The following is an 11124-nucleotide window of genomic DNA, read 5'->3' on the forward strand; positions in this document are numbered from 1 at the left end:
GAATTATGTCATGTAGTTCAATAAAATTAGGTTAAGTAGTTTACTAGAATTATGTTATATAGTTATGTAAATTATGTTATAGTTCAATGGAATTATGTTTTATAGTTAAATAGATTTATGTTATATAGTATAGAATATAATTATTTTATACAACTCTATAGAATTATGTTAAATCGTTATATAGAATAATGTTATATATTTCAATGGGAATTATGTCATATCGTTCAATAAAATTATGTTACATAGTTTAATAGAATTATGTTATATAGTTATATGAAGTTCAATATAATTATTGTATATTGTTATATAGATTGTTATATAGTTCAATGGGAATTATGTCATATCGTTCAATAGAGTTGTTATATAGAATTATGTTATTTCGTTAATATAATGGTCAGTTATATTGTTAAATGTAAGTGTGTTGTATAATTATATAGAATAATGTTTTGTTTTTTTATGGAATTATGTTATAGAGTTGATAGAATTATGCATATGTTGTAAAGTTATATAGAATGTTATGTTGTTATTAATACAGAATGCCATGGTATTAGTTTTATAAACTATTATTGAGGATGCTACATATATTTTTATGTTATATATATTGAATGTTATGTTGTTTACGTAGACTGTTACAAATAATGTTCTGTTATTAGTTGTATAGTATGTTATATAGCCAACACATTTTAGAATGATTTATGTAATTAGTTCTATAGAAGGTTTCTTAGTCTTACATCATTTTGTATACATTGTTGTGTTATTAGTTATATATATATATATAATGTTTTATAGAATGTTATATATGATGTTGTATAATTTGTTGTTTTATGAGTTGTATAGAATGTTGTCTTAGTTATGTAGAAGATTGTGTTATGAGTTATATAGAATGTTGTCTAATAAGTTATTTAGATTGTTGAATAGAATGTTGTGTCATTAGTTATATAGAATGTTATTAGCTGTAGAGAATGTTTTATGGAATATAGTTTTATAGAAGTGTGTGTTGTTAGTTATGTGTTGTGTTGTGTTGTGTGTGTGCTGTAACAACTTTTGTGTTTGCTCCCCCGTCAGAGGAGAGCAGTGTGGAGGGCTCCTGGCTGATGCGCAATGACACCTTACAAACACCGGGGGCGCTGCAAACTCCTCAACTCACCTCCACGGTCCTGCGAGAGAACCGGCCGGCGGAACACATGCCAGAAGCTGATTCCGAACCCGGGTCGGAAAACGACTTTGTGCACAAGTACGTGCGTGTGGAGAGTTGTGTTGGTCTCACATGGAAGTTGTGTTGCAGCCCACAGACGTGCGTGTGGAGAGTTGTGTTGGTGTGACATGGAAGTTGTGTTGCAGCCCACAGACGTGCTGGCCTGTTCTAAAAATAGCTCAAATAGCAGCACTTACCAGTGAGCTGCCTCTATTTTTTAAATTGTATTTATTTACTAGCAAGCTGGTCTCGCTTTGCCCGACATTTTTAATTCTAAGAGAGACAAAACTCAAATAGAATTTGAAAATCCAAGAAAATATTTTAAAGACTTGGTCTTCACTTGTTTAAATAAATTATTTTTTCTTTTTTTTTTACTTTGCTTCTTATAACTTTCAGAAAGACAATTTTAGAGAAAAAATACAACCTTAAAAATGATTTTAGGATTTTTAAACACATATACCTTTTTACCTTTTAAATTCCTTCCTCTTCTTTCCTGACAATTTAAATCAATGTTCAAGTAATGTTTTTTTTTTATTATTGTAAAGAATAATAAATACATTTTAATTTAATTCTTCATTTTAGCTTCTGTTTTTTTGACGAAGTGAAATATTTCTTCAAACTTATTATGATTAAAATTCAAAAAAATTATTCTGGCAAATCTAGAAAATCTGTAGAATCAAATTTAAATCTTATTTCAAAGTCTTTTGAATTTCTTTTAAAAATTTTGTTCTGGAAAATCTAGAAGAAATAATGATTTGTCTTTGTTAGAAGTATAGCTTGGTCCAATTTGTTATATATTCTAACAAAGTGTAGATTGGATTTTAACCTATTTAAAACATGTCTTTAAAATTCTAAAATTAATCTTAATCAGGAAAAATTACTAATGATGTTCCATAAATTATTTTTTTAATTTTTTCAAAAAGATTCGAATTAGCTAGTTTTTCTCTTCTTTTTTTCGGTTGAATTTTGAATTTTAAAGAGTCGAAATTGATAAACTATGTTTCAAATTTTAATTGTCATTTTTTTCGTGTTTTCTCCTCTTTTAAACCGTTCAATTAAGTGTAAATATCATTAATTATTAATAATAACATAGAGTTAAAGGTAAATTGAGCAAATTGGCTATTTTCTGGCAATTTATTTAAGTGTGTATCAAAGAGTTGTGTTGGTGTGACATGGAAGTTGTGTTGCAGCCCACAGACGTGCGTGTGGAGAGTTGCGTTGAAAAGTGTTGGTCTCCAGTGTTTCCCATAAACTGCCAAGATACCTGTGGCGGTGGGGGCGTGGCTATGGGCGTGGTCACCATGACATCATCGAGTAATTTGCATAATCTACTACAATGATATGATTTTCTCTAAAAAGGCTCAAAAAATGTACACTTACTAATTAATAATAACAGTTTTGTTTTAAACGTCCATCCATCCATCCATTTTACAATATAATTACAACTAGGGATGTCCGATAATATTGGCCTGCCGATATTATCGGCCGATAAATGCGTTAAAATGTAATATCGGAAATTATCGGTATCGTTTTTTTTATTATCTGTATCGTTTTTTTTTTTTTTTTTTTTTTTTTTTTTTTTTAAATTAAATCAACATAAAAAACACAAGATACACTTACAATTAGTGCACCAACCCAAAAAACCTCCCTCCCCCCATTTCTTTCTGTTATTAATATTCTGGTTCCTACATTATATATCAATATATATCAATACAGTCTGCAAGGGATACAGTCCGTAAGCACACATGATTGTGCGTGCTGCTGCTCCACTAATAGTACTAACCTTTAACACTTCATTTTACTCATTTTCATTAATTACTAGTTTCTATGTAACTGTTTTTATATTGTTTTACTTTCTTTTTTATTTAAGAAAATGTTTTTAATTTAGTTATCTTATTTTATTTTTTTATTTTTTTTTAAAAAGGACCTTATCTTCACCATACATGGTTGTCCAAATTAGGCATAATAATGTGTTAATTCCACGACTGCATATATCGGTTGATATCGGTATCGGTTGATATCGGTATCGGTAATTAAAGAGTTGGACAATATCGGAATATCGGCAAAAAGCCATTATCGGACATCCCTAATTACAACACTTTATGTACATATTTATATACAGATTTGAACAATAAGTTATTCACTGAAATATATTTATTAATTGTGTTTCTTACAAAAAATACATCTTATAAAATATAAAAGCTAAAATGTCTCTTAAAGCTCTGCCCCTTTAATTAGTGCATACTAAATAATTTAACTTTAGCCTACTACCACAACCATATTATTTACCAGCAACATAAAGTGAAACAGAGGCAGAGGTGTCCTGCCACAGTCAGTAACAAATAAACAGAAAACAGTAGTGGTCAAATACAAATAAGGCAACAAGAGAAGTATCCTACACTTCTCTTTTGTAAAGTAAATGTGAACAGCCGATACGGGCATCTACATCAACTATATGATATGTCTGAGAAGCTGGACAAGACAACAACAACAAAAAAAAATATATATATATATATATATTTTTTTTTAAATTTGTGGCGGACGTAATTTTTTCGTGGCGGGCCGCCACAAATTAATGAATGTGTGGGAAACACTGGTCTCACACGGAAGTTGTGTTGCAGCCCACAGATGCAGATGTCCTGGCTGGGCCAGCAGAAGATGGAGGACGTGAGCAGGAAGGAGCGTACAGCCATGAACTACATCAAGTCTCGCAGCAACCAGGGCGTGAGGCAGACTGTGTAAGTCTCACTTTATTACCAAACACACTCTATTGTCTTTCTCTTACAGCAACACACCCACTATTGCAGGGGTCACCAACGCGCTGCCCGCGGGCACCAGGTAGCCCGTAAGGACCAGATGAGTAGCCTGCTGGCCTGTTCTAAAAATAGCTCAAATAGCAGCACTTACCAGTGAGCTGCCTCTATTTTTTAAATTGTATTTATTTACTAGCAAGCTGGTCTCGCTTTGCTCGACATTTTTAATTCTAAGAGAGACAAAACTCAAATAGAATTTGAAAATCCAAGAAAATATTTTAAAGACTTGGTCTTCACTTGTTTAAATAAATTCATTTTTACTTTGCTTCTTATAACTTTCAGAAAGACAATTTTAGAGAAAAAATACAACCTTAAAAATGATTTTAGGATTTTTAAACACATATACCTTTTTACCTTTTAAATTCCTTCCTCTTTCCTGACAATTTAAATCAATGTTCAAGTAATTTTTTATTTTTTTTGTAAAGAATAACAAATCAATTTTAATTTAATTCTTCATTTTAGCTTCTGTTTTTTCGACAAAGAATATTTGTGAAATATTTCTTCAAACTTATTATGATTAAAATTTAAAAAAAATATTCTGGCAAATCTAGAAAATCAAATTTAAATCATATTTCAAAGTCTTTTGAATTTATTTTAAAATATTTGTTCTGGAAAATCTAGAAGAAATAATGATTTGTCTTTGTTAGAAATATAGCTTGGTCCAATTTGTTATATATTCTAACAAAGTGCAGATTGGATTTTAACCTATTTAAAACATGTCATCAAAATTCTAAAATTAATCTTAATCAGGAAAAATTGCTAATGATGTTCCATAAATAATTTTTTAAAGTTTTTCTCTTCTTTTTTTCGGTTGAATTTTGAATTTTAGAGAAAAAATACAACCTTAAAAATGATTTTAGGATTTTTAAACACATATACATTTTTACCTTTTAAATTCCTTCCTCTTCTTTCCTGACAATTTAAATCAACGTTCAAGTAATGTTTTTTTATTTTTTTATTGTAAAGAATAATAAATAAATTTTAATTTAATTCTTCATTTTAGCTTCTGTTTTTTCGACGAAGAATATTTGTGAAATATTTCTTCAAACTTACCATGATTACAATTCAAAAAAATTATTCCGGCAAATCTAGAAAATCTTTAGAATCAAATTTAAATCTTATTTAAATGTTTTTTGAATTTCTTTTAAAATTTTTGTTCTGGAAAATCTAGAAGAAATAATGATTTGTCTTTGTTAGAAATATAGCTTGGTCCAATTTGTTATATATTCTAACAAAGTGCAGATTGGATTTTAACCTATTTAAAACATGTCATCAAAATTCTAAAATTAATCTTAATCAGGAAAAATTACTAATGATGTTCCATAAATTATTTTTTTAATTTTTTCAAAAAGATTCGAATTAGCTAGTTTTTCTCTTCTTTTTTTCGGTTGAATTTTGAATTTTAAAGAGTCGAAATTGAAGATAAACTATGTTTCAAAATTTAATTGTCATTTTTTTTCGTGTTTTCTCCTCTTTTAAACCGTTCAATTAAGTGTAAATATCATTAATTATTAATAATAACATAGAGTTAAAGGTAAATTGAGCAAATTGGCTATTTCTGGCAATTTATTTAAGTGTGTATCAAACTGGTAGCCCTTCGCATTAATCACTACCCTGATGGAGGATGATGAATGTGTGATGTGTTCAGGCGAGGTCTGACGGAGGATGATGAATGTGTGATGTGTTCAGGCGAGGTCTGACGGAGGATGATGAATGTGTGATGTGTTCAGGCGAGGTCTGATGGAGGATGATGCTGAGCCCATCTTTGAGGATGTGATGATGTCATCACGGGGTCAGCTGGAGGACATGAACGAGGAGTTTGAAGACACCATGGTCATCGACCTGGTCAGTCATCTCACACTTACTCTTTCTTACACCTTTTCTTCTTCACACTTTCTCTTTGTTCCACCTCTTCTTCACGTTTTGTTTGTGTTCCACCTCTTCTTCTTTACACTTTCTTTATGTTCCACCTCTTCTTCACGCTTTCTTTATGTTCCACTTCTTCTTCATACTTTCTTTATGTTCCACTTCTTCACGTAATCTTTGTGTCCTCACAGCCGCCATCGCGGAACAGACGCGAGAGAGCCGAACTGAGACCCGACTTCTTTGATTCTGCCGCCATGATTGAGGACGAGTCGGTAAGACATCTTTATTATTATGAAAGCACAACTTCACCTGACATGAAACATTATCAGACTTCAGATATTAGTCACCAGTGCATCTGGAAAGTATTCACACTTTTACCACATTTTGTTATGTTACAGACCTTTTCTAGAATGGAATATATTTATTGTTGTCCTCTCATTCTTCACACAACACCCCGTAATGACTGGGATTTTTTTGTTTTTTTTTTAAGAACGTTTTTAAGTAGAAAAAGTAAGATATCACATGTATTTATTTAAGTATTCACAGCCTTTGATCAATTTGATGCACCTTTGGCAGCAAACACAGTAACTGGGTAGCAGGTTTTATTATTGTGAATGAATGAATTAATGTATTATTAATCCACATAGTAACTGAGCAGTAGAAGGTTTTATTATTGTGAATGAATGAATTAATGTATTATTAATCCACATAATAACTGAGCAGTAGAAGTTTTTTTTTATTGTGAATGAATGAATTAATGTGTTATTAATCCACATAGTAACTGAGCAGTAGAAGGTTTTATTATTGTGAATGAATGAATTAATGTATTATTAATCCACACAGTAACTGAGCAGTAGAAGGTTTTATTATTGTGAATGAATGAATGAATGTATTATTAATCCACATAGTAACTGAGCAGTAGAAGGTTTTATTCTTGTGAATGAATGAATGAATGATTAATCCACACAGTAACTGAGTAGCAGGTTTTATTATTGTGAATGAATGAATGTATAATTAATCCACATAGTAACTGAGTAGCAGGTTTTATTCTTGTGAATGAATGAATGTATAATTAATCCACATAGTAACTGAGTAGCAGGTTTTATTCTTGTGAATGAATGAATGTATAATTAATCCACATAGTAACTGAGTAGCAGGTTTTATTCTTGTGAATGAATGAATGTATAATTAATCCACACAGTAACTGAGTAGCAGGTTTTATTCTTGTGAATGAATGAATGTATAATTAATCCACATAGTAACTGAGTAGCAGGTTTTATTCTTGTGAATGAATGAATGTATAATTAATCCACATAGTAACTGAGTAGCAGGTTTTATTCTTGTGAATGAATGAATGTATAATTAATCCACATAGTAACTGAGTAGCAGGTTTTATTCTTGTGAATGAATGAATGTATAATTAATCCACATAGTAACTGAGTAGCAGGTTTTATTCTTGTGAATGAATGAATGTATTATTCATCCACACAGTAACTGAGCAGTAGGTTTTTTTTATTGTGAATGAATGAATGTATAATTAATCCACATAGTAACTGAGTAGCAGGTTTTATTCTTGTGAATGAATGAATGTATTATTCATCCACACAGTAACTGAGCAGTAGAAGGTTTTTTTTATTGTGAATGAATGATTGTATAATTCATCCACATAGTAACTGAGTAGCAGGTTTTATTCTTGTGAATGAATGAATGTATTATTCATCCACACAGTAACTGAGCAGTAGAAGGTTTTTTTTTATTGTGCATGAATGAAAGTATTATTAATCCACACAGTAACTGAGTAGTTGCAGGTTTTATTCCTGTGAATGAATGAAGGACAGTGACAGTGTAAGAGTGCCCTCCAGTGGCCGTGTGGTGAAGTGCTGCTGTGGTCTGTGTGCAGGGTTTCAGCATGCCCATGTTCTGATGTGGACGCCTGCAAGTGAAAGTGAAAGTAAACAATGTGGATTCTAATCAGGAGTAAACAGAAGATGAGGAAGAGGAAGAAGCTAGTCTCTTCCCGAGAAGACAGTCAGGAGCTTGACGAGGCTCCTCGCCATGTCGGGCGCCAGCTTTGAAAAAAAAGTGTTCCACAGGTGTTGTCTCGTTATACACACTCTGCGAAGCCCCGCCCACTTCTTCTGCGGCTACAACTCAAAACTTTTTGAGGGGCGATCGGTTCTCGGGCCTGGCGAGCGCCCCCTGCAGGTGAGGCCAAAGGTCAACAGAGGAGGATATAGCAGTTTTTTAAATATTGTTTTCCAAGAGACATTTTGATCTTTAGCTTTAGTATTAAACTTTCATTTTCTTTGTACAGTTTTTCTTCTTGAATGTTTTTCTTCTTGTTTGTTGCCAAATGGTGGCCTACATCCTTTTTTCTTCTTCTTTTGCACTGTCACTATTTGCAGCTTCTTCTCTCCTCTCTCCGTGTGCGTGTGTGTGCGTGCGTGTGTGTGTGTGTGTGTGCGTGTGTGTGCGTGTGTGTGCGTGTGTGTGTGTGTTACTGTAAATATTCACACACTCGCGTGGTTTCTGCACAGCCTGTTTTCCTGGTGTCAACCTTCTATTGTTTTTACAGGAAATAAAATCTGTAATCATGATCATTGCAACTCTATCCTAATATTTACACTAGGGACAAGCGGTAGCAAATGGATGGATGGATATTTGCGCTAATATTTATCTACACGTACTTTCAAATGTCTTCTATCCGTACAAAATAATTCTCAAAAAAGTATTAATTTACTCACCAAAATAGCTTCTTTTGTTTACATTTTTATTAATAGAAAAAATCCAATAAACTTGCACATAAATATGAATTTGTAAAAAAAATATATATATATATATATAATCAAGCTGCTCAAAAATATTTGTGTAATTTTCTTTTAAGCAGTTTTTTGGAAGATATTTCCATGAATTAAATTCAAATAAATGTTAGTAACAATTCACACATTGATGAGTTTAGGAAAATCATTAGTTTATGTGATATAGTCAATATAAAGATGGTTAGTTCAAATTAAAGTGTTCTAAAAATAGCTCAAATAGCAGCACTTACCAGTGAGCTGCCTCTATTTTTTAAATTGTATTTATTTACTAGCAAGCTGGTCTCGCTTTGCCCGACATTTTTAATTCTAAGAGAGACAAAACTCAAATAGAATTTGAAAATCCAAGAAAATATTTGAAAGACTTGGTCTTCACTTGTTTAAATAAATTCATTAATTTTTTTTGCTTCTTATAACTTTCAGAAAGACAATTTTAGAGAAAAAATACAACCTTAAAAATGATTTTAGGATTTTTAAACACATATACCTTTTTACCTTTTAAATTCCTTCCTCTTCGTTCCTGACAATTTAAATCAATGTTCAAGTAAATTTATTTTTTTTATTGTAAAGAATAATAAATACATTTTAATTTAATTCTTCATTTTAGCTTCTGTTTTTTCAACGAAGAATATTTGTGAAATATTTCTTCAAACTTATTATGATTAAAATTTTTAAAAAAAATTCTGGCAAATCTAGAAAATCTGTAGAATCAAATTTAAATCTTATTTCAAGGTCTTTTGAATTTCTTTTAAAATTTTTGTTCTGGAAAATCTAGAAGAAATAATGATTTGTCTTTGTTAGAAATATAGCTTGGTCCAATTTGTTATATATTCTAACAAAGTGCAGATTGGATTTTAACCTATTTAAAACATGTCATCAAAATTCTAAAATTAATCTTAATCAGGAAAAATTACTAATGATGTTCCATAAATTTTTTTTTAAAGTTTTTCTCTTCTTTTTTTCGGTTGAATTTTGAATTTTAAAGAGTCAAAATTGAAGATAAACTATGTTTCAAAATTTAATTGTCATTTTTTTTCGTGTTTTCTTTTAGTGCTTTATACAAAAGCAGTGAAGTTGTCACCTTGTTTAAATGCTAAATACAAACTTTTCAACTTATATTCAATTGAATAGACTGCAAAGACAAGATATTTAACATTCAAACTGAGAAACTTTGTTATTGTTTGCAAATATTAACTCATTTGGAATTTGATGCCTGCGACATGTTTCAAAAAAGCTGGCACAAGTGGCAAAAAAGAGTGAGAAAGTTGAGGAATGCTCATCAAAGACTTATTTGGAACATCCCACAGGTGAACAGGCTAATTGGGAACAGGTGGGTGCCATGATTGGGTATAAAAGCAGCTTCCATGAAATGCTCAGTCGTTCACAGACAAGGACGGGGGCGAGGGTCACCACTTTGTCAACAAATGCCTGAGCAAATTGTTGAAGGACAACATTTCTCAACAAGGAATTTAGGGATTTCACCATCTACGCTCCGTGATATCATCAAAAGGTTCAGAGGATCTGGAGAAATCACTGCACGTAAGCCATGATATTACACACCTTGGAGCCCTCAGGCGGTACTGCATCAAAAAGCCACATCAGTGTGTAAAGGATATCACCACATGGGCTCAGGAACACTTCGGAAAACCACTGTCAGTAACTACAGTTGGTCGCTACATCTGTAAGTGCAAGTTAAAACTCTTACTATGCAAAGCCAATGCCATTTATCAACAACACCCGGAAACGCCGCCGGCTTTGCTGGGCCCGAGCTCATCTAAGATGGACTGATGCAAAGTGGGAAAGTGTTCTGGGGTCTGACGAGTCCACATTTCAAATTGTTTTTGGAAACTGTGGGCGGTCTTATTTACGTGGCTCACCTTCGGCGGCGTCCGACCGGAACTCTCTAAAAACTAATGTTCCTTGGGTGAATAATGTCAACTCACTACACCGGTATGTTTTAGTGCTTTCATGGTGAGTTTACTGACAGATATAAGTAAGAACTTTACACTACTATGAGCTTCGAGCACACCTGTCAAGTGAAAACCATTTCAGCTGACCACCTCTTGAAGCTCATGGAGAGAATGCCAAGAGTGTGCAAAGCTGGAATCAGAGCAAAGGGTGGCTATTTTGAAGAAACTAGAATGTAAAACATGTTTTCAGTTATTTTCACCTGTTTTTGTTAAGTACATAACTCCACGTGTTGTACAGAGAAGCCCGTTCATCTTCCTGGGGTCCATCACCCGAGATCAGTGATGTCACTACGTTCGCTTGACCTCGCTTGCCATCACGTGACCCCGCGGAAGTGCATCCAAATGCTACGTTTGACTCTTGTCCATTTACCCTTCGAATATCTCTTTCTAATTGTAAATAGGCTAAACAGCTCCAGGTGCTTAAAAAACTCTCCTCAGTAGACTCAGCTGCAGAAAAACAATTA

The 11124-nt window shown here is 32.3% G+C and overlaps 1 protein-coding gene across 1 annotated transcript in view; it reads left to right on the forward strand.

Annotated features, from left to right (window-relative positions):
* Positions 1-8471, forward strand: part of LOC133647126 (cohesin subunit SA-1) — a 130481-nt gene extending 122010 nt beyond the window's left edge. Inside the window, exons 28-32 of the mRNA XM_062043251.1 lie at positions 1066-1234; positions 3817-3933; positions 5739-5853; positions 6066-6146; positions 7775-8471. Coding sequence (XP_061899235.1) covers positions 1066-1234; positions 3817-3933; positions 5739-5853; positions 6066-6146; positions 7775-7798 — 506 coding nt within the window. The 3' untranslated portion in view covers positions 7799-8471. The remainder of the gene's footprint in view (positions 1-1065; positions 1235-3816; positions 3934-5738; positions 5854-6065; positions 6147-7774) is intronic.
* Positions 8472-11124: the final 2653 nt, after the last annotated feature.

The sequence above is a fragment of the Entelurus aequoreus genome, linkage group LG03, assembly GCF_033978785.1.
Source record: "Entelurus aequoreus isolate RoL-2023_Sb linkage group LG03, RoL_Eaeq_v1.1, whole genome shotgun sequence".
In the NCBI taxonomy this organism is placed as follows: Eukaryota; Metazoa; Chordata; class Actinopteri; order Syngnathiformes; family Syngnathidae; genus Entelurus; species Entelurus aequoreus.